The sequence below is a fragment of the Dicentrarchus labrax genome, unplaced genomic scaffold (assembly GCF_905237075.1).
Source record: "Dicentrarchus labrax unplaced genomic scaffold, dlabrax2021, whole genome shotgun sequence".
Lineage (NCBI taxonomy): Eukaryota > Metazoa > Chordata > Actinopteri > Moronidae > Dicentrarchus > Dicentrarchus labrax.
Window position 1 is genome coordinate 266,143 of NW_026136707.1, and position 27,751 is coordinate 293,893.

Here is a 27,751-nt window from a genome sequence, read left to right on the forward strand (position 1 = left end):
TCGGGGCACTGAGACCTGCTCTGGTCGGTCATGGTCGACTTCACTGTAATCATTTTGTCCGAGTGGCCTTTGTGAGTTTGGGGCCATGCTGAGTCGTGGGAGAAAACCTCCCTGAAGCTGGGAAACGAGAGGACAACTTTCCTGCCAGCCCTGCCCACCTCATACAAAATAATGTATGATACTGAAAGTGATGAGTGTTTTCTCAAGTACAGCCTAACCCTCGTGAATATCTCAGACCAGGGGGGGAAACACATTGTCATCCTGTAATAAAAAATGTCCAACAGTTGATACCCACCTAAGAAAATGACAGATTTAATCCCACTTTCATGACAGATTCAGTTATGTTAACTGATAACGAGGTTTTTTTTGTTTTTTGATTAAAATGACCCAACCAAGAAATAATGAAAGCTGACAAACGTATAACCAACCACCGATGAAGGTTTTCCAATCGTCCATACAAGAGTCAGTGGGAGGGAAACCAAACAGAGCTACCAAGAGATTGTGTTTTTACTGCAGACACTTGAATGTGTCGGCTCTTATTACATTAAAATATAATATACTTGATTGTTGAAGTTGAAGATTGATTGACGGGTGAATGATATTATTGATTGAAATCACTTAGTTCATGCTGACGTAAGCACGCGCCACATTTTGTTTTACAGGAAGACAAAATTATTTGATTTTGATGTAAAAAAAAAAAAAAAAAATTGGGTTTAGCATACATTATTAAAGAGGGGAACAATATAACTGAGGATGTGATCTTAAAAAGGTTAAAATGACATTTTTCTGGACTTTTTATTTTTAATTAATCATTGGTTTTAACCTCAGCTGGCACTAATAACCCTCCATACAATATAGCACCAGACTTCTGTTGCCATCTTTGTAATGGACATGCTGCTTTGCTTAAAAGCATCAATTCCCTCCGGATGGAAACACACAACGGTCAAAACGTCGATTATCCTCTCCAATGTAAATCAATACATCTAAAAAAAAACAACAACCATGATATCACTTCTGAAATTGACTTTCTTGTCTGTACCTCAGCGGGTGTCCGGTTTCCTCTTCATGCTGTTGGTTGTGAGTTTGGTGATTTCGGTGATGGTGAACCTACCAAAAACCATGCCCGCGAAAGCATGCCCGGCGCGTGCCCTCCTCCCTGGCAGCCGGTGGGTGAGCAGCGCGCGACGGCGACTGTTAAATCCCGTTTTAATTTATTAATTAATGTATTAATTTATTATTATTGTTCGTCCGAATTTCACCAGTTTTATGAAGAAAAAAAATATATTTAAAATAAATTCGATGTATAGTTTTATAGTCTTTCAGGAGCTTCAGGAGCGGGAGGTCGTTCAAAGTTTAAAAATGCGTCAAATAGTCCAACCTCACTTAAACGTGTGTTCACCTGTCAACTGTAAGCGCCGGTGTCCTGTCAGACCTTTCACGTGGTGGGAAACAGGTTGAAAAACACACACAAAAACGACGTTGAAACGGCAAATAAATCCACAATTATCCAGAGAGAGATGTTCAAACCGATAAAACAACGCCAAAACTGGTCAGTAATCCCAATTCAGATTGAATGAAAAAGGTTGGAAGCAGGTAAAGTCCGTCAAATGTTAATTAAAAAAAGAGCTTAAAGCTGCTTTGTAATCCAACAGGTGAATAATCGGCTCCATTGCATTCGCGTCTTTAAAGCCCATCCGCAGGTTAATTAAAATGTGTGATTAACTGTGTTCTTCCGCGGCTGTGTTGGACCGAGAGACCGGACTGACTGCCGGAGGTCTGTCTGTCTGACTGGGCGGAGAGAGAGAGAGACGGCGAGGAGGGGAGGAAGGAAGGGAAGGGAGAGGGGAGAGGGGAGGGAGGGAGAGCCAGGAAAAGGTGGAAAGGACAGGAGGGAGGGAGATTTAATAGATTATGAAAGAGAGAAATTAAAAATTGTATTTTAACCCTTTAAGATCATCAGTTATATTTAACAATGTCTGCCACAAAAATTACAATAAACTCAATTTCTTTGTATTTTTATATCAAATTCTAATATTTTTGTCATGAACTAACATGATTTCCATCCAATAATATCCTGACATTCACCCGTCAATCAATTAGTTAACTAGCTTAACTTTATTCCCTGCCTTCAAACTGTCTTCGGGCAGCTTTCAGTCCCCCTGGATGTGCTTGGAGGTTTTCAGGGCATCAAAGTACTCATTTGCAGGCAATTGTTTCACAACTTTTACCCCTCAGAAAAAATACTGAGCTCCATACCTCGTTGACCTCAGAGGTCATGTTCACCAGAGGTTGCAGGACTCAACAACAAGTCCTGATTATCTCTTAAAAGGACCAAACGTCCTGTGAGTTGCATAAAGACTTAAATGTGAAAGACTGTGGAATGCTATTTGCAGCATTAAATGGTAAAACAGACGAGTCTAAAGGAGTTCATTTTGCCACCTCGCTCATTATTTTAATGTGTTTCTTAATAGGTTTTTTTGATGGCAATACGACATGAAACAGAGATATTTCACCTGTTCTCTACACTTTCCCAGGAAATGACAAACGACAGATCGTCAGTATCTGCAGGGGGCAAAATCCTCCTCTGTACTAAACAAATTCAGTCGAGTCATAAATAGACAAAGGGAAAAAAACAACAGGTACGACGAGCATGAAAGAGGGAAGTAAATACCGAAAACAAGAGAAAGAATAAAGAAAAATAAAGTGCTATTTGGACATGTAATAGACAAACTTTACATTCGATCTGAGATTGAGCTGAGCCCTGGATTGCTCTGATAAGGAAGACCCTGCATGACGAGCAGGAAACTGAGGACATCCCAACAGTATCATTTATTTAAACTGAACAGAAAGTGGGCCCAGGACGGAACCCAGTGGAACTCCTGCTTCTGACAAAAAACAGCGATTCCTCACCGTTAATAACAACACAGTTCATGAAGCGGCGAAGAGTTTTATCAGAGAAGTAAAATTTGGATAGTTCGGACAGTATATTACCCTTTGCAGATCTTTGGCTATTATTTTTGTACAGTGCATTATTTTATTGTACATTTCTATTTTAAATGTATGTTTCTTTTCTTTTCTTTTGCTATGTTTATTGTGACCGTTATGCCCCAAGTATCAAGGCGATATGTATTCTTCTGTAATTCTGTAATATCAGTATAAATATCATTATAAAGGCTATATATATTGCTTCAAGTGGACAAATCTGTACCATTATTTACACTATTTACATAAAATAACAGTCCACTAAAGCAACATATATCAGTCTCTACAGTACAGACTATAAATACTGTGTGAGTCTACATATACTGTATTCCTCTCCTGTCTCCTGTGTTTCGGTGTGTGAGTCCTGCTCCGTCCCTTTGCCCCTATTATGTTTTCCTGCCATTACATTTTATTGCTGTGTTATCTTCCATTAGTGCAGGTTGAGGATTATCTCGTTCCCATCTTGGCTGCTTCCTTTTACAAGCATTTCACAGATCAATAAAAACAAATGCCAACACACTATTAAAACAGGAAGGACAACAGGAAGGACAGTGCACTGTTTGTCCACCAGCTTCTCCTGGGTGTAACACTGAGGAGGATCTATTATTATATGGAATATAATATTCCTAGGTTTATAATCACCTGAACATTAGAATTATTGTGTTTTTGTTACCTCAGAATGAGATGTTTTTATCTACAGTGAGAGTTGGTCCTCTATGGTAGTCCAGACTGGACAAACACCGGCTCTGGATGAGGCCTCCGTAACTACTACTACTTACTACTCTCAGGGCAACTGTCTTCATTACATTATGTTCTGAATTGGACTAATGATAATGATAATTTACTTTCCTCTTTAAAAAACAAATTGTTCAGAAAACTCATTAAAGGGAAAAACTATTCAATAATGTCACAGCCCACTGTGAACTATGCTTAAAAAATGAGCCTCAGTGGCCACTAGAATATCTCAAAGGACCCTAAAACCCAACATGAAGCGTCACAATTCAGAGATATTCAGAGAAAGCTGCTGAATTACTGTGGAACAATGAGTGGCAGCAGGTCCTCTGGAACAGGAACAGCAGAGACGGGCAGGAATAGCTGAAACACACTGACTACCTGAGGCATAATGAGGGAATGAGGGACAGGTGAGCAGTGAAGAGAGGAAGCTGGAAATAGGGCAGAAAACTCTGAGGGCATCTGGTGGACAAGTTGGGAACTACGGGGTCTGAGGAGTTCCCCAGAGCATAAGTCTGGAGATATTCTATATTTTTATTATTGACCACAAATTTCATGTGCAGATGCAAAACCACTACATTACTACAAATACTTGCCCAAGAAACAGCAACAGATGATCATTTGTAGCTGAATCTTGTAACGATCCCCAAAATGTAAAGGTAAAATAAAAGAAAAGGATTAAAACTATCAAAAAATATAAATTAATACAAATAAAATAAAATGAATAAATATGCTATTAAATGCACTAAAAATATTATTAAAAATAAAAATGCATTCATTATTTATAAATGTGACATAAATTAATTTAAATCTTTTAATTAAATTAAATTAAATTTAATACAATGCGTGATTTGTTATTGTGTATCTTTATACATATATGTAACACATATATTGTGTACATACATATACACAATATACAGTAATATATATACTGTACATTTTATATTTAATTATTTAGTGTGGTTTTTTTATTACGTGTCTTTGAGTACCATGAACAGCACTCTATGAATACGATGTATAATTATTATTATAAATTTGCTTTTATATTTAATTACCTTCCCTATTTATTTACTTTCCCATTTCCTATTCCATTTAAAATAAAAAATATGATTTATTTATTTTTGATTTTGGCAGTTTCTGTCCTCCGTACACTTTGTGACTAACAACTATAAAAGTATGTAAAGTAATACTGGCGCTGTAGCCTCATATTCTGACCGATTTTAAAACAGTCAGCTACCACTTTAAGTGCTGTGAATTATAAATCTCTATGTGGACATTAAGGGGTTAAAGGTTTTCGGTCAGCTATAGCACAGAGTAATAAGATATATTGAGCTTTGATATGCAGACGTGTTAGCAGATACATTCAGTGATGATACACATGAGATTTAATAACAAGAAAAATCTAGAATATCAGCAGATATACACTTTAATAAATGCAGGGGCTGCAGAGGGAGATATATTTCTGAGATTGAAGTTTCTTAAATTAAGAAAACCTTTTGGTGACACATACAGAAACATTCCTGAGTTAAGTGCCAGCTTTGTCTAACTGTTTCAACTGTGACTGAAAAGGTTTTGATGAGATTTAATCTGAATTGAGAGACATTGTGGATTAAACAGCGTCAGCAGCCCTGCCGCAGCACTCTACATTTGCCTTTTGCCTCTCCTCTCTACTCCACAGCCTGCATTTAGCCCACAGCGACACTCAGGAGAAGGGATCCGGTGGGAAAGCCATTAGCTTAACACGGAGTGGGAGTCAGCGTCTCCTATACATCCACCATATAAACCCTCCACTGCCACTTGTGCAGTTACCCATCAGCACTGATTTCTGCTCTTCTCTGAAGTGCCCTCCATGACAACCCAACGTCCTCCCACCCATTGGATCAGACATGTTTGTTGGTTTGTTTGGTGGCTGTAAAAAAAAACATTTATGTTGATCCATTTGGACGGTACAAAGACTGTGGGGTCAACGTTTTAGTTGTCAGGGATGTAATGCATATAAAACTGTTGCAGTTGCTCCATTTCCTGTCCTACTGACAGTCCTCAGAGAGGGAACACAAATCTCTGGATAGGATTCAATCTCAAATTTGGGTATTTCAAAACTCAACAATTCCCAGAATCCATATCAAATGTAGTTTTTCAGTATTTCCAAACTCCATGGTGGACATTAGGATAGTTTTGATGCTTAAAAATCAGGATGCTGATCCCAGTGGAGGGGCGGATCCAGCGTGGATTCAGCTTATTACAGTGCACTAAAACTAAAGTAAAAACTAAAACTAGATGTTAAAAATCATCTTAATTAACTGGAATCAAAATAATAACTAGACTTTTAAAAAAATGTCCATAATACAGCGGGAAAAAAAAGGTTCTGTAAGTCATTACAATGAGAAACTTTCTCAAAATAACAACTTTGTGTCTGAAAGTCTTTATTAAACAGGCTGTCTCACTTTTTAGAGATACGTGGTTCTCACAGGACAAACATATGATGATCTTACGATGCAATGCAATTACTTTTAATGCAGGGAGGTCAGAGGTCAGGAGTTGAAGTGTTGTTGAAGAGCACTTTGGGAGGTTGAACGCTTCCAACACAGGAGGTATGGAGAGATTCTGATCAATGCGTTCATGAGACGATTAGTCAATTGATTTAAGTTAGTTGTTTATGACATTTCTCAGTTAAAAATAATAACAAAAACCAAATTGTTTGTTTCAAGTTTGACAATTTTCTTTTTTTTAATTCAAAATAAACAGAAACATTTCTTGTTTTCTCTCCAATTAAATCAAATTCAAACATTAAAGGTTTTCTTTGTGGTTTTGGAGGTAATTTGATCAAATCTACGTCTCTAAAGATGATTTTAAGTTCTCTAGAATGGAAGGTTATCATCGAAGGTTACTTCCATAGTCTGTATGATTACAAATACAGCACGCAGGTTTCTGAAGACCAGAGTGTGGTCGCCTCTGCTGTCGCCATCTTGCCAGTCCTGACTCCGTCGGTATAATCCAAAAATGGACAAAAAGGTGGATCATGGGTGGAGCTGAGGCATGGAAACATCCGCCTGCGACTGCACCCACCTGTCACTTAAACAGTCGTACAGTTATGACGAACCAAAAGGTTGTAATCATGTTTATTTCTGCTGTAAAGTTGGACATTTTAATATAGGGCCTTAATGAGACTGCTGCAGCCTCTAGTGGCCGTTAGAGGAACTGCAGGCTTTGGCGCTTCAGCGTTGGCCACAGAGGTTGCCACTCAATCATTTCACGTATGAATCATGTGGTTATTAAGTCAGGATTTTCAGATATTTCATGTACAAACTGAAGACATCCCGTATGAAACCTGTTTTATAAATTCACATAAAGAAGCTGAAGATGAAGTCACATACAGTCGCATGTTTGTTTGTCTCTTTACTCTTTAAACGCCTTCCTAAATGTAGCATAAGACCTTCATTTGGAACCAAACATTGACAGGAAACATGAAGATTTAAAGAGTATGAACTGCTGGGAGGACTTTGTGGTGTTGGGACGTGATGTGTCACTCGGGGGGGAAATCTCTACAGTAGTAAAGCGATGATGTGCGCCTGTTGGACAACGAAGCAAAACATGAATAATGGAGTTCCTTCCAGGCAGCTGGTGCTCCAACCTGCTGGAAACATGATGCAAGAGATTTCTTTGAATCTGGTTTCCTGGTTTTAACTGCCTCTTTATTTATGTGACTAATTCTAACAGATGAATTCATTTAATGAGTCGTACTTGGATTGGTGTGACTGTATCATGACGTGTTCACAGTATCTTCTCCTTTTGTAAATCACCATCCATATTTTAATTGTTGTTTGACGCACTGGTTCCCAATCTTTTCTATTATTTAGTGAATTGACTAAGTCGCATAATTTATGGATGTTTCATGTTGTACTATCAAAATCGCAATATTATTATTTATTTTTTTACCATATTGTGCAGCTCTGTTGAAGACTAATAAACTCAGTAAGTGCAAGTAGAGGAAGAGAGATTTGGATGAAATATGAGCAGATTATTTCCTGTTAAGGGAACTTTTTATACAATTCTCTGTCTGTGTTATGTTATTTTAATTTTTCTTCACAGAAATAAACAAAAAGCTGAGATATAAACCTTCTGTGCATATTTTATTAATACTTAAGTTTTCTAGAACGCTTTTAAATCAAGTTTAAAGTGACACTACAGATATATATTTTTGATATTTATAAAATAAAAGCAAACCTAACCTAAAGACTGAAATAAATGGACAGTCTGATCCACTGTAGCAGAGTAACTGTGAATTTATCTTTTATTAATTATAGCAATGAAGGTATAGTTTATGGGTTGATTAATAGATTATAGGATATTATGTCATGTATCTGTAAAAGAAATCCTTAAAATGAATCAAAGGACATGAAAGCATCCCTCAGTTTAAAGGTCCAGTGTGTGACATCTGACCTCACAGTATTTCCTACCTGTAACATGAAACCAGCCTTTATGAATCCATGAACTGATAATTAATGCATTCATCAAAGAGGAAAAAGGTCACGCAACCTCTTAGAATCCTTTTTTAATTTTGTCTGTGTTTCTGAGGTGTTTTTTGTATTTTCAAATTAAAAGACAAACGAAGTGATCTCTGGCTCCTGAACATGTTTTCAGAGGTAAATAAAGAATGACTTTAGGGTATTTTTGAGGTATTATTGTGTCATTCTGTCAGTCAAACTTCAGCGAGTGAAGCAGAAACCATGAAGTGACCGTGGATAAACAAACAAGTAAAAATCGTCCCAGAGACAAAGCGGCTGCAGTGTAACTGTGAACACACGTACTCAGATGATGAAGTGTCTCTTTGGCGTCATCCTGACAGCGATCGGCGTCACTGCTGTAAATAATCATACAATTATTGCTTATTTAAAAACTTTGCCATAAAAATATTAAAATGCATTTTGTTGCAGATATTTACTGTTTATTTTATAGATTAAACTGCTAAATTCAAGTTTAATACCTTTAATACATTTATAAAACAATGTAAAATTAGTGACAACAGTAAAAAGTAATTGTTGTGTAATTTTATATGGATTTGTTTGTTACCTGACAGATATTTTGTATAATTATGGAAGTTTTCATAACAGAAACGTTGAATAAATGTTGTTTATCAGTGTATAAGCATTGGTAAACTGTCCAAATACAGTTTTTACCAGTGTAAACAGTAACAATTACTGTAATTTCACAGAGAATGACTTTATTACAGCTCTATAACTTTAAAAATTCAGATTAAAATAATAAAAATCTAATAATAACAGCACACTGCTGTAAATGTAAGCCTTATTATTTGTATTACAGCAGAGTTTGACTACGTCATTCTTTCACCTGGACGGCTGCTTTAGACGACGATAAGTGGTAATTTGTGTTTATTTTTTTTGTCACATTTATGATCATTTGATGAATTAATAGTAAGAAGGATTTCTATCGCCCCCTATAAGGCCGTTATTTCTGTATTATTTGTTGTCCTTTTTATGTCCTTTGTTTGAATTTAACCTGGGCAAATAAATAAACAAATAAAAAACATATGATTATTCATAACAAATGAAGTAATACCGTTGAAATGTAAAATAAATATACATTTCAAATTCAAACAACAAACAACAGTCAGTAATACAGCAAATTAAATTAGTTAATTTTACACTTTTATTTTCCGTTAAAAGCATTTTACTGTTCACACTGTTGTTGTAAAATGTGGAATAAAATGTATCAGTAAAATAAAGGACATAATGTGTGTGCAGTTACATATTAACGAGGACACTGTCAGACATTTTCAATTAAGACAAAGATGATAAAAACGTTTAAACTGCTGTGTTACTTTGGTCCCAACTGACGGGGGCGACAGTAACGACATCCGTTCAAACACAAATTAAAGTCGTTCCACATTTGTACTAATTAGCAGCTGGTATTGATAGAGCACACGTGAGTTGCTGATTACAACAAAAATGAGTTTCTTTCTGTGACATTATCTTATAAAATGACGTTCAGTGTTACTTTCGTACCAGCGCTCCAATATTCTGTTCTCATTTCTTCATTTAGAAATCTCCAATCTCTGTGATTCTTGTTTTTATTTCCTAAAATGTGATGAAAACACAGGTATTTATTTTATTATGGTTTATTGACTTATATAACCTTTAAGCTTTGATCCATTTCTATTGCAGAGTTCAAAGGGATAACGTCTGTATAAATGTAAAAAACATGGCGTTTAGTAGTAGTAGTTAAGATAAAAGCAATAATTCCTCATTAAGTGTCTCCATGTCTGTATTATCAACAGTATGTGTGACATTTATCTGTCTGCTATCATCCATCCATCTTTAATCAGCAGGACAACTGTGTCTTTGCTGTATTTTGCTCCTCTGTGTATCGGTGCCATTTCAACAGGAAGTGGAAGTGGCCCCCTTCAGGTTCTCCTTGTCAATTATTCAGCACAAAAGGATCTAAATATTCAAAAAGCTGTGGCTTTGCTCACCGTGTGCAGAGGAACACGCCTGCCGCTCGCACTGATTAACTGTGGTTTTGTAAGTGAAGACTCAGCAGGTCTGATTACAATTTTTCTCCAGCGCATTGAAAGTCTACCGGGAGCTGCACGAGCAGTTTTCAGGATTTATTACCCAGAAGTCTGTGCGTTTATATCTGCTTCTTCAACATACTGTTTTCTCTGATCTGATCCCCAGAGGCATGGGTTATTAAAAATCAGGGATGTTAATTTCATGATTTATTGTTTAGCTGTAACACAACGTCCAAACTAACACGCCTGAAAGCGTACGCCGGTGCCAGAGCCTCGTTTCTGTGACATGAGTCTTATTTTCTGTCTCAAAAGAAAAATAATATTATCAAACACACAAGACCATCTCTCTAACGTTGTGTTAATAAGATATTGCAGCTGATATTGAGCTCGATTTAACCAGGAACAACAATGGTTGCATAATATCCCAGCGGAGGAACAAGCGTAAGAGCACTCGCACAACTTCTCAGTTTAAGAGAAAATAGTTTTGTCCCAGTGTTGGAAATAAAGCAGCTGTTTTCATTGTTTTAATAAAAAAATGCTGTTTGTAGAAATGATGTGTTATTGTAAGATTTTAATAATATCTTAAATAACAGAGTTTTCAGTGCTGTAATAAACACAACCTGCCTACATTTTTTGGTGTTTTTTTTATTTTTAAGGCCCATTACAGTCTTTCAGTAGACAGATTTTCATGCTAGTTTTAAGAATTCTAACCAAACAAAACTGTCTCACGCTCAATACAATAAAATGTGATTATAGGACAAAAATAACGAGGCAAAGATTCGTAGGTACTGGGGGCCTCATGTGTAAAAGACTGCGCAGCTTCCATACTGAAGCTCACAAAACTTTAAAAGTACGTACTCAAAGAAATGTCCACATGTATAAAAGCAGGCGTACGGCAGGTGTCCTTCATGCATCCTGATTAACGTGAAACTGACTGCGCTTTAACGAGCCATGGACCCCTCCTTGCCTCCTCCCATAAATCACCATTCAAATGACTGTAAATATCAAAACAATATCAGGCAGCCAATGAACATTTGGTCCTGAGAGCTGATGTGTTAGAAGCAGGGAAAATGGGCAGCGTGAGGATCTGATCCTGAAGAACCACATTGTGTTGGACGACTGGGTCAGAACATCTCCAAACCTGAAGCTCTTGAGGGGTGTCCCCGGTCTGCAGAGGTCAGTACCTATCAAAAGTGCTCCAAGGAAGGAACCGAAGTAAGAGACCGTGTGGTCCGATCCAACAGACGAGCTACTGTAGCTCAAACTGCTGAAACAGTTCATGCTGGTTCTGATAGAAAGGGGTCAGAACACACAGTGCAGAGCAAACTGATGGTCTGGGACCAGTCAGCGAGTCCAGTGCTCACAATGTATATCTTTATAGATGTAATGTACATGTAAGTCACCTTATAAACTCCTATCATATACCTCATCAGACTGCATCCAGAAGTCGTAATAATAATAATTTATTACATTTTTTAGTCTCTAATTATAGACAGTAACATCCATACTCCACAATTTCATAACACATACCCTCAGTATATTTACATTGTATTATAATACCTTTGTATCCAGCCACATCGCTAAAGGCTAATGCCCCTTACTCAGGTAACATTAACGCGACATCCGTGGGCGCTGCACAACAGCTGCAAGCAGAGATCAGTGGGTCCATACCAAAATCTTGGGAGGAAACTGGCTGCATTACAGAAGCTCAAGACATTATGAGAACCGAAGTGACAATAAGAACGTTCAAATATGTGCTTTGTGTTACAGTTTAAAACAACAACAAATATAGAGTGTAAAAATATGTACAGTATATAACAATATATAGAAAAGAATATGAATAGTACAATTCATAGCAACTTAATGCTGCAATACAACTTTAAAGGCCTGGACCTCTGTCGCATTTAAAAAAACTCCAAAATCTGCATTCATTTCTGTCAGTTCTGTCAATGTTTCATTAAATGTAAGAGTCAGGATCTGCACTTACACAACAATGGCAGTCTGGTTCCAGATGTCTGAATCACTGCCCCGTCTCTGGTTTCTTAAAGATTCAGAAAAAGTCTGGTGTTGTGCTCACTGACTGGTTGGAAACATTATGATGCTTTGTAGGCAGGATTATGAATTAGGATTCATCTTCATGTTCCTGAACCATCGACTGAGTCTGAAACCACTGCGCTCCTTTTTAATGCTAACTGTACAGAAATACCCACTATACTGTATAAAAACACTCTATTACAGTGAAACAGCAGAGGTTCTTCAGTGTAGATTGTCCTCTGTAATTCTAATAAGAAACAGCAGGTGGAGCCACACACACACACACACACACACACACACACACACACACACACACACACACACACACACACACACAAAAAATAAATGAAATAAGCCACAACTACACAAAGTGCATGTGTGTGAGGACTCAAACGGATCCACTGAATTCTGATTATTGTCCACTTTGTTCAGCCTGTGTAATAAACCCTTTATTGACGAGTGCACAAACAAAATGTTGGTTGTAAAAAGCAACAAGTGATAGAAAACTCTGCTCATTTCTCTGTGACGAAGCTGTTTTAGTGAGGAAAGTTGAAAGGACAGAGACTGACTGACAAATGCTCTTCTGCTCTGAACATGAACTCTGAACTTTGTGGTGTTTCAGGAGGAAAACTGCCTCAGTTATACTCTCATATTAGTTTCACAGTTTCTCCATCAGCTTTGTATGAGACCCTGGAATGAAGACAAGAAGAAAATACTTTGTTCATGTTTGTTTATTCATGATGTAAAGCTTCAGTTTGTTCACACATCCCATCAGTAAAGTCTGTTCAATGACTCTTGTTCAATGAGTTCATGTACAGATTCACTTCATCCACACAATCAGTTTGTTGGAGCAGAATCTCAGCTATGTACAAGGAAATAATCAATCATCTGCTTATTGATTATCATCATGCTGAATACACTTTTATAATCCCTCATAGTTCCTCATTTGTACGTGGATTTGGACAACAACAACAAAAACAACAAACAAATAAATGTGATTAAAGATTTCTTTCCAAAGCGGTGAGAACAGAATATCTCCGATAAAGGAAGGTCTGCTGCTTTCTCTCTTAGACCCATACAGTGGAAGAGAAACAACAACATACAAATACATCATTACAAATATTCAACAAACACAAGTTTACATTTTCATGCAGAGAAATATCAGTTCAGGTAAACAACAGTCATCATGAGCAGTGATAGCCTCCATGGCTAAACAGACACAGGAAGGAGCGCCACCTAAAGACACTCAAACATTTACAGAACAACTAATGAGAAGATGTCAAAGTACCGCCCACAATGTTTGATTGACAGGTGATCTCTGTGCAGTGAAGAAATGCCACAACAATCAGCTCTCAGCAACAACGATGGAAACAAAACCATTTGAAGAAATGAAACACAGAATTTAACCCACTGTCCCTGAAATCACTTCTGTCTATTTCAGTTTACACAACTCAGCTGTGGCTGCATAAAATAGAAGTAAGGCCTAAGTCCAGCATAGAGAGGCTGAGTGAATGTGGTCTGGACTCTGTGGAGGAGAGTCATGGTTTCAGAGAGGCTGTAGAAGGACAGAATACCTGCACTGTGATCCAGGTACACTCCAACTCTGGAGGACCGAGGACCTGAGACGGGAGTTTGGACATTGTTGTAATAGAAGTGAAAACTGTCTTTTTCACATCTTAACGTCCAAGATTTGTCATTGTATCCAAATCCACATTCATCTGACCCCCCTGCTCTGCTGATATTCTTGTATGCAACTGCTACACCAACTCCTCCTCCTTTCCACTCCACCTCCCAGTAACAACGTCCAGTCAGACTCTCTCTACTCAGGACCTGCAAATATCCAGTGAATCTTTCTGGGTGACTAGAATGAGACTGATGTTCACTCATTATTGATATTATTCTGTTCCCCTGAGATAATGACAGCCGTGTGTGTGCTGTGTTTGGATCCAGTGTGAGTTCACGTGAATATTGTAAGAATCCAGCTCTGGTCTTGGGCTCTGGTTGTGGCAGTAAAACATCCACTTCAGTCACTGTCAGTGAGACGTTTGTCCATTTGTCCCTCAGAACGTCCTGTAGTTTATCTCTGAGCTCTGACACAGCCGCTGTCACATCCTCAAAGTACCTCAGAGGACGGATATTGATGCTGGATGTAGATTCACTGAGTGCTGACAGTGAGGGGTAGTTGTGTAGAAACTGGTTGTGGTCCTCTGTGTGTGACAGCTTCTTTATCTCAGTGTCTTTCCTCTTCAGCTCAGTGATCTCCTGCTCCAGCTTCTCCTGAAGCTCTTTGACTCGACTCACTTCAGTTTCCTGCTTGGATCTGACCTGCTGCTTCACATCAGAGCTTCTTTTCTTCATGAGACGGATCAGCTGAGTGAAGATCTTCTCACTGTCCTCCACTGCTTTATCAGCAGAGCGATTGATAGCCTCCACCTGCTGTTGAAGCTCCTTCACATCTTTCTCTCTGTCCTGGATTCTCTGCTGGATGTTTTGTCGACTCACCTCGAGCTCTCTCTGCCTCTCAGTCCTTTCTGCTGCAGCTGAGACTGTGTTGTGGCCTTTATGTTCATCCACAGAGCAGAGATAACAGATACACTGCTGATCAGTACGACAGAACATCTTCATCACCTCATCATGACGAGAGCAGATGTTCTCCTGGAGCTTCTTGGAGGGGTCCACCAGCTTGTGTTTCTTTAATGGAAGCCACATCATAATGAGGCTGGAGGTGTTTCTCACAGTAAGAAACCAGACAGACCAGACAGGACTTGAGGGATTTCCGTTTTCTCCCAGTGCAGAAATCACAGGCCACATCTTCAGGTCCAGCATAGCAGAAAACAGCAGGAGCAGCTTGGAGTCCAGTCTTCTTCAGTTCCTCCACTAAATCTGCTAACAAGGTGTTTTTCATCAGGACAGGCCTCGGTGTAAAGGTCTGCCTACACTGAGGGCAGCTGTGGATTTTCTTCTCATCCTCTTCATCCCAGAAGCTTTTAATACAGTTCATGCAGTAGCTGTGCCCACAGGGAAGTAGTCACCGGATCCTTCAGTAGATCCAGACAGATCGGACAGCAGAATCTTTCTCGGTCCAGCTGAACTCCTTGCTGTGCCATTTCCCCTCTCAGTGACAGTGACTGTCTGAGTTTCACTTCCTCAAAGCTGAAACTAGTTTGAGCTCTGATGTAATCAACAGGTGTTTCTGCAGTGAATGGGGGCTGTCGGCTCTTTCACGTCACCACATGTTGGTTACACCCATCTTCAAACTGTAGATCTAAAGGGGAGGGAACAAGGAAATATGTGTGCAGAGAGGAGCTCGCTGTGTTTGAGAACAGGAGGAAGAGGGAGGGGTTATCAAGCTGTGGTTAATTCCAGGAAGAGGAGCAGCGCTGTGAATGTGAACTTTGATCATCAGCCAAACAACCACTAATAAAGGCAATAATGTCAGTGTTCCTTATTTTAAATGAAGCAATCCTAGACTGTCTGTAAAAGGTGTCAGAGATGAGGACTGTAAACACAGCTGCATCACACGGTGCCATTTTATCACCTTTGTTCTTAATAAAGCAAACAGTCTAAAATCCAAGACTCTCACTTCAACTTCCTACAGTTTGCTGAAAATGTGAGTGAAGTCAACTTGAAGATCAGCTTTGTTTCATCTCAAAACATCAAGTTATACAAGTTGTTTAACTGATTTGTTGTTTAAACTTGATACTTTGAGTTAAAACAACTAACTCTGTTACATTATCCATTCAAGAAAACTTGCTTAAAGATTAAGTTAAGAGAACTTAATCGTTTCTACTTCTTGACTAATAATGTTTCACAGTTTACTTCAACTTCCCACTGAATCAACTTTCAACTCATCTGTTCAAAGATGTAAAATGTATTTGAACAAGAGCAATGTTACATAATGTACAGCTTTTTTAAATAACAGTGTCTCCACCTAAAGCGGATTAAAAATGAATGAAATAGAAATAGAATGAACTGTACTTTCATGTCTATAAGATTACTAATATACAATTCAAAAGAACAACACAGTCATCATTTCTGTTGACTTTCCTCATTTCTTTCAGGCTTCTGGTCCCCTTTATATGAACATAACTTGTTGAGCTCTTAATGGTAACACTGAGACAGAGCTGAGAAATCCACCCAGTGCAAAGTGTAACAGTGCAAAATGACAAAGCTTTCCTTCAACAAAATGCTTGAGGTGTTTATAACTCTTTACCAACATTCGATATTGATTTAACAGTTCCACGTCATGTTTCTGCTACTGATTTGTTCAGCAGTAGTTTCACATTAATGTTAACATAAAGTTTCCTCCAAGTAAAGACTTCACAAAGTCATTTTTACTGACATGAAACTAACCTGCCAGTCCACACATTTTAGATTCGGATATTATTCAGCTGTATTTGGCATTTGTTTCATATTTTGAACAACAGCAACTAAAATGTCCTCCAAAGGCTTCAGATATTCATCGAACTCCTTATGTGCAACGTTTCCAGAAAACTGGTCTACACATCACTTTCTCTGAAGAAGCAATGTTTAAAACTGCAGAGTCACAGTTTCCTCCATTTTCAGACTTGAGCTGGTCTGAGTATCCTCGCTGAGCAGTGGCTGGGTTTGATCTTCATGATGACCCTTTGCAGGAACTCAAATGAGTGCTTCATATTGCGAAAATCCTCCAGATTGGGGCTGGTACATGACGTCCATTAGCACAGCAAAACCAGTGGGTGCAGCTCTGAGCTCATGAAGAACAATCGTCTCCTGAAGATTTCAACGCACTCCCTCCATGATGACATCCAGGGTTTCAGCATCAACCTGAAACAAATGGACGGCTTTGATCCTAATTTACATTGTATGCAATAATAGTTAATAACATGATAACTAATAACTTAAATGACGTTGAAAGGACTTATTGATCAGTGCCAATTTGGTGCAGAGCGTATTCTTCATAGTTTGGAGTAAAAAAAAAACAAAAAACATTATCTGACTCATCATCAATGCTAAATCAATGCTTGAAATATGTATGAAGCTCTCAGTGAAAAGAGAAGTCCTGTGATATTTTCAACCAAAATGAACAAACGATGAATTCAGTCTGATTTCAAATGAAAACCAGTGAATCCAATATCACCAATATCTTATCAATATGTAAATATATGTTCTTACATCCTGATGAGCTCAGAAGTATCTTCTGAACAGTATTAGTATTTGTTGAATAATATGATTAGGAACTGAGTTTCACTCCAGCATTGCTCTGTATATTACTGTACGCTGAACGGATGTGGTTTTGGATTTTGGTAAAGTAAAACAACCTCCAGCAGCGTGCCTTGTAAAATAACTGTGTGTATCCGAGCTAAAGGAAAGTCTTTTGTAGGATATAAGTGGAGTCTTTGTTGTTATGACATTCCTAATAAAAACCATCAGTGAATACAGTAATATATTTTTCACTTCAAGCCAAAAGAGACTTTCATGCATTCTAGAAATGTTTTGTTCTTATCATACAAGAAAGATTCTACACATCTTTTCTGATATTACCCAGTGAAGCATTGGACCAAACTATTGAGCAATAATCTAGTTTACCCAAAACCAAGGCTTGAGATACTTGTTTGATAGTTTGTTGTGGCTATCTTGCACATCTTTTAAATACAGATAAAATATTTCCCATTTTACTTTATCCCATAATAATTTATTATCTATGATAATTCCCAAATGTTTGGTTTCTTCCACCTGCTTTATTAGTATGTCATCAATACTGAGATCAAACATTAAGAATAGTTTGTTCCTATTACAACACTGGTTGTTTTCGACACATTCCAATAAGTTTATTACTTTTTATCAAATCTGCTACTAGCTTTAAATCCAGATCTAGATTTGTCTTTAAATCACTTATTGTTGTTGCTGCTAAGTATATTGTGGAGTCATCTGCATACATTGAAATATGTGACTTTTTTAAAACGAAAGGAAGATCTTTTGTAAAAATTGTGTATAGGAGTGGCCCAAGACAACTTCCTTGAGGCACTCCATTTTTCACTTCTTTAACATCTGAATAACTTCCATTAAAGTACACCATTTGCCTTCTGTTGCTCAACTAGCTTTTTATCCATAATAGTGCAGACTGAGAAAAATCATAACATTTAGTTTTTTCAACATTAAGTCATGATCAATGATATCAAAAGCAGCAGAAATATCAAACAAAACTATTCCTATAATTTTTCTTTTCCCTATTTCCACAAGCCAGTCATCAACCATTTGAGTTAAGGCAATGGCTGTTGAATATTTCTCTCTATATGCATGTTGTAAATTAGTGATTCAATTATTGATGTTTCAAACTAACTTGCAGCCAGAGTTCTTCAATTTCTGGTGACATTAAATCCTGCCTAACATTAACAGGTATATGACTTTGAACATAGAAAGCAACCCCTCCTCCATATGCATTCCTATCTTTAAAACATTATACCCATGTATCATCAGTGATGTATCCTCAGATGTAGATTTAGATGAGTCTAAAAGTGTCTCAAATACAGCCGATATATGTAGATTATTTAATAATAGCACATCTTCTACTTCAGTTAATTTATTCCTAATACTACATATGTTTATATGGGCAATTGTAAGACCTTTCTCGGGCAGTTTATGTAACATTTACCAATTATCTTTTTTCGGTAACCCTTCCTTTTACAGTCCCCTAATTACCAGGTATTTACCAGGTAAATATATGGTAATTCATAGCATCTTCTTGTGTAATTACCACCAGTATAAGAAGGTAAATACATGGAAACTACAGCTGAAGTACAAAGTATTTATCTGGTAAAATATTTTACAGTGCGCTAATACCAGGTATTAACCCGGTAAAACAAAGAATGTTCTTGTGTAATTTACACTAGTAAAAGAAGGTAAATACAGGAAACTACAGTCAAAGTACAAAGTATTTACCTGGTAAAATATACTGAAATACAGTGTATTATTGGGTAATTACTGCTGGTAACAAATAAGTAAATACTGAGAAACTACAACTGAAACACGAAGAAAAAATCCCACTATTGCCCATCCTTTCAACTGAGTACCATGTAGTTAACAGGTTTAGGTTGGTAATTACTCAGATATAATTGTATAAAATATGGAATTGTTTCTATTTAAGTTGAACATTTTGCCCGTATTTACCTGTTATCATCCTCTGCAGGAACGGCTTTCCTCTGCTGCCGTGGCCCAGTATATCTTCTTAAATATTGGGTACGTTCTTGCATATGGTTTTAGAACATACCCAACATGTACGTTGAAACTGTACTGTAAAATGAAGCCTTGCTTGCTTCCATACTATTACTATGTTCTTACTAAATCCTTTGTAATAAAACATTCCATTGTCTATGCAGTTAAATGAATTTGTACAATATAAGTTCCACAATATTACTAAGTAAAACATGTTAAATTACCCAGTTAGTAAGATGAACCTGCACTGTAAAAGGAAGCCTTGCTTGTTTCCATTCCATAACAGGCTCTTGCCCTATAATTTGTAATAGATTACTCCCTTTTCCATGCAATCAACACAAACTTGAACCTTAAAAGTTCCACAACATTACTAAGTAAAACATGCCAAATTACCCAGTGAGTAAGATGCAACTGTACCACACAAAAAGGAATGTTTAATACCAAGATATAACAAAGGCACAGTGGAAAGTAACAAGATGTACCAAAGTTACCATGAACATTATTAAGTAATATATACTTATTACTAAAGATTCGGGGTTCAAAGACAACACTTAAACAGAAAACAAAACCAGAACTCTTCAAAATGTTTAAAATCTGAAATAAAGTATGCTGCCGTACACGAGCAGACTGTAAAGTAGGCAAAGACAAACTCAAAAATATATTACCTTTCAACAACCCTTCTACCCTTCAACTCCCTACCATAGGGAAAGTAGTAATGTGAACCCTCACTTCCTAAATTTGCATTTTATGGGTAGCAGCTCAGACTTTTTTCATTTGTTTAATTTTTTCTTCAAGCGGGTTGTTACCCTCCAGGAAGGTCTTGCAGGTTTTGGCGTAGTTTCCTAAAGTGTCCTCCTCAGTGAACTCTGGCAGCAGCCCGAAATCTTCACCCTCTGCAGCAATCCACACCTCTGCAATGATTGCCGTTAAGGCGATTGTATTTCTGTCAACGCTCAGCGATTCACAGCTGAGGCTGATGCTCCTTGTACGCCGAAATTCTTTTAGAACAGCTCTGTATCGGTGTACGACGTCCTCTGGACCCTGAACTACAAGACAGATTAGAAAATATGATCTATTCACATTATATCATAATCACACAAACATTAATAATCTTGATTTTACATAACAGGACATTCTAGAGTTAGAGAAGTAAATAACGTATATAATCTAGTCTCTGCTCTCCTCTCTTTCACTCTACTCTTAGAAAAGTGATTAATTCAATAAATAGTGCTTTATGATAGGCCCAGCCTATTGCGTGTGTGCACACTGACACTGGACTTCTGCCCAAAGAAAATCAGTCAACACATAAGGGTGCTACATTGAAACTATAAGCAGGGAGTGCAGCAGCAAAACCCAGACAGAGCAGACAGCAGCAATGACAATGAACAGGCGGAAAGCACAACAGGGGGAGCTGGGGGCAGCGGTGGGTTGAAGTCGGCTAGTGGAGGAAGCAGCAAGAGAAGCCAGGCGAGAGCAGTTTAAATACTGAGCTTTGAAAGTGATTAGCCAATAGGAGCATTGGTGATGTCAGCTGAGTGATCAGCTGATGGGGCTAGGCTGACAGCTGATATAGAGCGTGTCGTTGTGGCCTGCCTGAACTAACCCTATGCTTTATGAATATAAAATATTGTAACACTGAGATGAAAATGTTCCATAGACTAAACTAGGTCCATCTTTGTCACCTGGAGCATGTACAATAATCTGAAGGCTTCATGCGAAAAGCTATTAGCCACCCACCGTGACCGACTCCATACTGAAGCACATATCAATACAGATGGTCCCGGATCAACACAGGAAATCGGAAAAATATAAAACAGAAAAGGCCATTTGAAGTTTTTAAAAAATAATAATTTGCATTCAAAAACTGTGGGTTTAAAACATTTCTGACTTTACTTTGAAGATCTCTGTGGGCCTTAATTGTTCTTGTTCTGTTTAACTAATATACAGTGTTTATAACAAATAGCGATCGTATTAAATTCTGTGTAGGACATGGTGAATATTGAAAATCAGCTTGCATCATAGTTGTTGACGATACCCTGCCCTTGGCAATACCCTGAACTATGATAACCTACAACCCTTATATGACTGTATAATATAAGATGAATGTGAGCTATCCTTTTCATAATGATGAAAGTTACCTCTTTTTCCAAATTTTGCAGGGTTTTCCTTCTTCTTATTCTTTCTCTTCTTCTTATTCCTCCTTTCTTCTTCAGAGGAGGAGTCTGACTCAGAGTCAGATGTTGAAGAGTCTGAGGAATCCATGAGCCTCCTTTTGTCGGACCCTTAAACAAAGTAACAAAAATGATGAAATAATTATTTTTCTAATAATTATTTTTTCTGATTTTGCGCTTGAAAAAAATTATCTTATTGTAGCGTATTTATATTATTTGTGTGATATGGATACAAAATAAGCAACTCATTTAGACTATAGAAATAGCTCTCCATGTTGTTTTTGGGAGGAACACTGTCTGGATACCTTTTGAAGATGCTGAGGGTCTGGTCTTCACTGGGTTGAGACCTTTCTGCCTAAGGAAATCCCGCTCCTCTTTCAGAAGGCGGTTCTCCTCTTTTAGCAATCTATAATCCTCCTTAAACTTAGCCATGGTTGGGGCAGTGGTTGTAGCAGATGACTGTGCAATCTCTTTCACTAAAAAAGATGCAAAGACAAGGGCAGGTGCTCGCCGTTAGTGTATTTCCAAAACCTGTTTTAATTATCAACCAGAGGAGGGTGCATGATAAAAAGTTTACACCGGGCGGCCATTATACATTTAATGTTTTTACTTGCAGTATATTATATTCTATTATTGTGTATTATTATTCTATTATTGTCAGACCATGCCTGGATATACTGGATAGTACAGGTCAGTAAATGCCAACCGAGGGCACTACCCCTTGTGACAGGGGCAGCACCAATTACCCCTTTTGAGCCAGGAAAAACCCTTCCTGCAACCAAAAGCTACACATAAAATACTTTTGTAGTATTTACATCCTTTTCCATAAAAAACTAAGTTACCTTCATTACCAGACTGCAGCATGTCATCATCTGGTGGGTTGCTGGTTTGTTACGACTTAGTTTGTCTTTTACCCCGTGTCAATGGCATGACTAAATGTAAAAGAAAGAAAGACTCGTTAGTCTGTTTTAGACTGTACTTACTAACAGGAGCTAAGAGCCATGGAGAGAATCCACCGCTCTGGTAACGTTTGTTCTCTGTTGTGTTTAATGAACATCAGTTACGGTAATCAAAATGCAGTACAATAAAGGAATAACGTTATGCATCTAAATTTGAGAAAGGGGTGGCTCTATTCGTGGCAGTGGCAGATAGTAGTAGCACTTCCGGTGGCAGCTGCCACTGACCTGCCGGAGAATTGAGCCAGCCCTTGCTGGAGACTAAACTTTCGCTCGAGACAAAACAGTTAACTTATCCTGCATTATCAAAATACCTTGACAAAATGCTTCTTCTTGCCACGATAGTACGAAAACGTGATGTGTTTTGCCACTTTCCGCCGGCGCCTTCTCCTTGTACCTGGCGAGCCTCTATGGGGGGAGTCAATGAATGGAATAGTCCATTAAATGGAATTAAACAGTTGGTAAGAGTAGTTGCGTATTAACAGTAAACGTGTACTTGGCATTACCGCGATCTAATGATTTAACACTTATCTGTTTTTGCACTATCCTACTCCCCCTCCCCCTAACACCAAGTTCAGAATGGTATGTACCTAGAGATCAGGTGCGCAAGTGGCGGTTATACACCCGGAAATCTGGTGCCCCCCCGCCATAAAAAAGCAAAGAAGAAGAATGCCTGCACAGAGGACTTAATGTGTGAATATTTCAGTTGGCCTAATATGACATTGACAAGAACATTAATTAAGAAGACAGCGCAAGGGGGTAAAAAGTTAATAAGATGGATGCAGATGGAGAGGTTGTTGGCAAGGAAGAAACGATGCCCTGTGAGCAACAACAGAATGAAATTCAAAAGAACCAACACAACCAAGGATGGATATAGGTGGTAAGTAAGGATCAATATGCCATTATATTATATTGTAACATTCAAATTGATCAAATCTAAACAGATTATAATGTAGATTATACTCTAGCTATTGTTTCTTTTATATCAGACTATAATAGTGAAAGAAAGAAGACAAAATGAACTTATGTGAGCTATCTTTATGTAGGTTTAATTATTTATTTTTTATTCATTTATTCATTTAACATTATAATTTTTTAAGTATAAAAATATATATAAGTGTAACCATGGCGATACTATGACAAACTGTTATGTACAGGTGCTGTAGAAGAAGAACCCACAAGGGCAGGGCCATCACGAGGTCCATCAGAGAGGGCTCAGTTTTCTCCAGACCACATATTCCATTACCATCATGGATGAAAGTTATGCACAGGTTAGGTTCTCTCTCTCTTTCTCTCTCTCTCTGTGTCTGTCTTACACTGTTGTGTTTGAGTGTTTCAGAAAAACGCAATTGATGATATGTTGATAGTTGTCATATTTAGTCATTTCTGTCTCAGTTTGTCACAGGGCTTGAGGAAGAGACAAGTAGACATGATAGAGGATGGAGTATGTGGAAGCAGCAAATCCCTGACCAGAGTAACTACGCTGTTGCGAGAAATCTGTGGTGAAGCAGTTAGGCGACTGGAAAGAAGACGGAAAATGAGAATTGGAGGGAGGAGAGCTTTTGTATCAATAGATGAGAGTAAATTCCGACACAAACAGAAGGTAAGGTTTGTTTATGTAAGTAAAATAGTAATTTCTGTTGTGAAAGTACAGTACATCTGAACTACTACAGTACTATAAATACATTGGAAACAGGTTTTCATAGAGTAAAATACTCCACCCAAATTTATCTACCGGTATATTAATCTAAGATTAGAATCAGGTCCTGTTGATCAGCCTCAGTGCTGCTGGTAATACTGCATTGTCTATTTCATAGCATACAAATACATATAATTAAGTCTGCTTAGAAAATATGACACCTAAAAATTGTGATTTGGACGCTAGCCCTATGAAATGTCATATGCCAGGTAGCACTACCATAACAATGGGGGTGAATCAGACAGCCCTGAAGTGAGTCTAACACTATAATTTCAGAAGAATTTCATAAAAGCATGACATTTTGCTTATTTTCAGTATGGACGTGGACGACGTGGACCCACCTGGCGAAGACGTTCGTGGGTCTTTGGAATGCTGGAAGTGAAGAGGGCCCGTAGACGTCCTGTCTTAAAGCTGGTGGAAAATCGATCCAGGATGCAATTACTCACAATAATCCCAAAATATATCAGACCTGGAAGTGAGGTGATTAGTGATTCCTGGCGTGCCTACAACAGATTGTCAGGTGAATCACCAGAGACATTTTGTCCACCCTGGAAGTGGTGCTCATACACAGCACATTGAACGGGCATGGCGAAGTTTCAAAGAAGGCATCTACAGATACAGATGAAACCTGACAGAGAGGGCCTTAAAAATTAACTTACGGTTCATAGAATGGAACCACTGGCTTGGAAAGGAGCATAGGAAAGGCATTCTTGGACGCTTACTTAAATACATAAGAGCATGTTACAAAGTGTAACAACCTTCCAACCCTTTGTCTTGTTTCAAAAACTGAAAAAAGCATGATCTCATAAATTACACAAGGTACAACTTCAACTTTTAACAAAATGTTAATTTCTTAATTGTTATCAATTGTTCATGGTTGCAACCATGTAAACTTTAGCACATCTTGTTACTTTCCACTGTGCCTTTGTTATATCTTGGTATTAAACATTTCTTTTTGTGTGGTACAGTTGCATCTTACTCACTGGGTAATTTGGCATGTTTTACTTAGTAATGTTGTGGAACTTTTAAGGTTCAAGTTTGTGTAAGTAATCTATTACAAATTATATGGCAAGAGCCTGTTATGGAATGGAAACAAGCAAGGCTTCCTTTTACAGAACAGGTTCATCTTACTAACTGGGTAATTTAACATGTTTTACTTAGTAATATTGTGGAACTTATATTGTACAAATTAATTTAACTGCATAGACAATGGAATGTTTTATTACAAAGGATTTAGTAAGAACATAGTAATTGCATGGAAACAAGCAAGGCTTCCTTTTACAGTACAGTTTCAACGTACATGTTGGGTATGTTCTAAAACCATATGCAAGAACGTACCCAATATTTAAGAAGATATACTGGGCCACGGCAGCAGAGGAAAGCCGTTCCTGCAGAGGATGATAACAGGTAAATACGGGCAAAAATGTTAAACTTAAATAGAAACAATTCCATATTTTATACAATTATATCTGAGTAATTACCAACCTAAACCTGTTAACTACATGGTACTCAGTTGAAAAGATGGGCAATAGTGGAGATTTTTTTCTTCGTGTTTCAGTTGTAGTTTCTCAGTATTTACTTACTTGTTACCAGCAGTAATTACCCAATAATACACTGTAATTTCAGTATATTTTACCAGGTAAATACTTTGTACTTTGACTGTAGTTTCCCTGTATTTACCTTCTTTTACTAGTGTAAATTACACAAGAACATTCTATGTTTTACCGGGTTAATACCTGGTAATTAGCGCACTGTAAAATATTTTACCAGATAAATACTTTGTACTTCAGCTGTAGTTTCCATGTATTTACCTTCTTATACTGGTGGTAATTACACAAGAAGATGCTATGAATTACCATATATTTACCTGGTAAATACCTGGTAATTAGGGGACTGTAAAAGGAAGGGTAACCCAATATTTTGATTTAATTGCTGCGTGTAATGATTGTTAATTGCGTTTCTTCATAGCACTTGTTACAAAACTGGTTTTTCAGAATGTTTATTGATATCAACCCAATTTTGCACACAGGCTATTGAAACAATTAAACGTGGCTTTGTGTGTGTGAAAGAATAAAACATGCTTTCATATGTATGTGATATCAAACAGACAAAAATTATAATTAATTCATTATAAGACTTTCCATTGCTTCTTCGTCTGTAAACACTTGATTTGAAATATTACAGATAATCAGCAAATGTTCTTTCTATATTAGTATTCCCTTTTATTCTAATGAATGTATAAATGTCTGTAAATCTCTCCCATTATATATTTATTACTATTTATTATGATTAGTGCCAATCAAAATTGATTAGCCTGTAAAATGCATTATATTTTAGAAGTTGATCACATTTTTTTAAATGTTCATCTGTAACTTAAAAAGGTCTTGTAGATATCAATATTTCCATCTGAAATTTTAGTAAAGTGGAAGTATAAAACAGGATAATATGTAAAAGTACCTCAAAACTGTAATTAGAAAAAGGTCTTAAGTAAATATAGTTAGTTAGATTCCACCCCTGTCCAATGCAATGATCCCATTTTGTAGTGAAAAATAAAATGGTTAAAGTAACACATTAACTACATATTGTCTGTAACAATGATTTCCTGACTGAGTGATCTGTTTGTTTTTCTCACTATAGTGTGGGATGATGGCCCAGGCCATGGCGGAGGCGTAGATCCCACCGATCATCCAGAACATGCAGAGCCAGCTCAGATGCTCTCCTCGTTTCTCCTGGGCCAGAAACTCAGAGTAATAGAAAAACATGATGGAGATGGAGCCACCAATACTGTGGAGTAAAGAGGGAGTCACGAATGTACTAGCATCCTCAGCCGTCCAATCTTGTTGAAGGATCATTGAGGATGAGAATGAATGAAAGAGTACGTGGGGAGATGCTTACCTCCTATCTTTTACCAAGGCAACATTTCCTTTATTGTGAGCAGACACTTAGTGAAAGTAACGCTGTGCTGTTGTTTCATGGTAATTTCATGGTTTTTCTTAATAATGAATGTTTATTCAAAATGCAAGTATGTATGGCATTAATAAATAATGCAGATCACGATTTATTAAAGATTAGAATTTTTATTTATAGATTTATGTAAAAAATAGATTTATATATACATTTTTATTTATTTATAGATTATATTTACATTATTTATATAGATTATATTTGTATTTTTTTGTTTGTGGGAGGAAACCGGAGCACCCGGGGAAAACCCACAGGACACTGGAGGATTATTAAGATGTGTCCTAACTTTACGTTACCTGTCACTAATTTTCCACACCTTTCCAGTGTTTCTGTCTATGTAGCGCCAAGTTCTCTCGCTCTCTCACGTCTCCCTCCCGCCTGTCTGTGTGCTCACTGTGCCTTGTGTGTCTGTAACCCCTCCCTCCCCCCTCCTGCTCAGTGTAGATAGACAGACGCCGCCACACATCTTGACCAATCACACGGCTTTAAC

At 37.6% G+C, this 27,751-nt stretch overlaps 2 protein-coding genes, 1 long non-coding RNA gene and 1 pseudogene across 4 annotated transcripts in view; 1 reads left to right on the top strand and 3 right to left on the bottom strand.

Moving 5' to 3' along the window:
* The window catches only part of LOC127366460 (atrial natriuretic peptide receptor 1-like), an 81,320-nt gene extending 79,533 nt beyond the window's left edge, over positions 1-1,787 (bottom strand). The window contains exon 1 of the mRNA XM_051405398.1: positions 1,040-1,787. The gene's annotated coding sequence lies outside the window, so the exon portion shown is untranslated. The remainder of the gene's footprint in view (positions 1-1,039) is intronic.
* Positions 1,788-12,990: 11,203 nt separating this feature from the next.
* LOC127366464 (tripartite motif-containing protein 16-like) overlaps positions 12,991-27,751 on the bottom strand; it is a 33,469-nt pseudogene continuing 18,708 nt past the window's right edge.
* On the bottom strand, positions 19,785-22,076 carry LOC127366484 (coiled-coil domain-containing protein 106-like). 2 transcript variants are annotated; one of them, XM_051405433.1, is made up of 4 exons: positions 21,948-22,076; positions 21,610-21,753; positions 21,209-21,224; positions 20,243-20,517 (listed from the first exon to the last, which is right to left on the bottom strand). In XM_051405433.1, the coding sequence occupies exons 1-4, from the start codon at positions 22,072-22,074 to the stop codon at positions 20,433-20,435; spliced, it is 372 nt and encodes a 123-aa protein (XP_051261393.1). In that variant the 5' UTR covers positions 22,075-22,076; the 3' UTR covers positions 20,243-20,432. The 2 variants fall into 2 exon arrangements, with proteins under 2 accessions (XP_051261392.1, XP_051261393.1); XM_051405432.1 differs by lacking the exon at positions 21,209-21,224 and having other exon boundaries at positions 19,785-20,517.
* Positions 23,434-24,706, top strand: LOC127366488 (uncharacterized). Its single transcript, XR_007885316.1, has 4 exons — positions 23,434-23,478; positions 23,756-23,869; positions 23,994-24,201; positions 24,613-24,706. It is a non-coding gene; the product is annotated as an uncharacterized LOC127366488 (long non-coding RNA).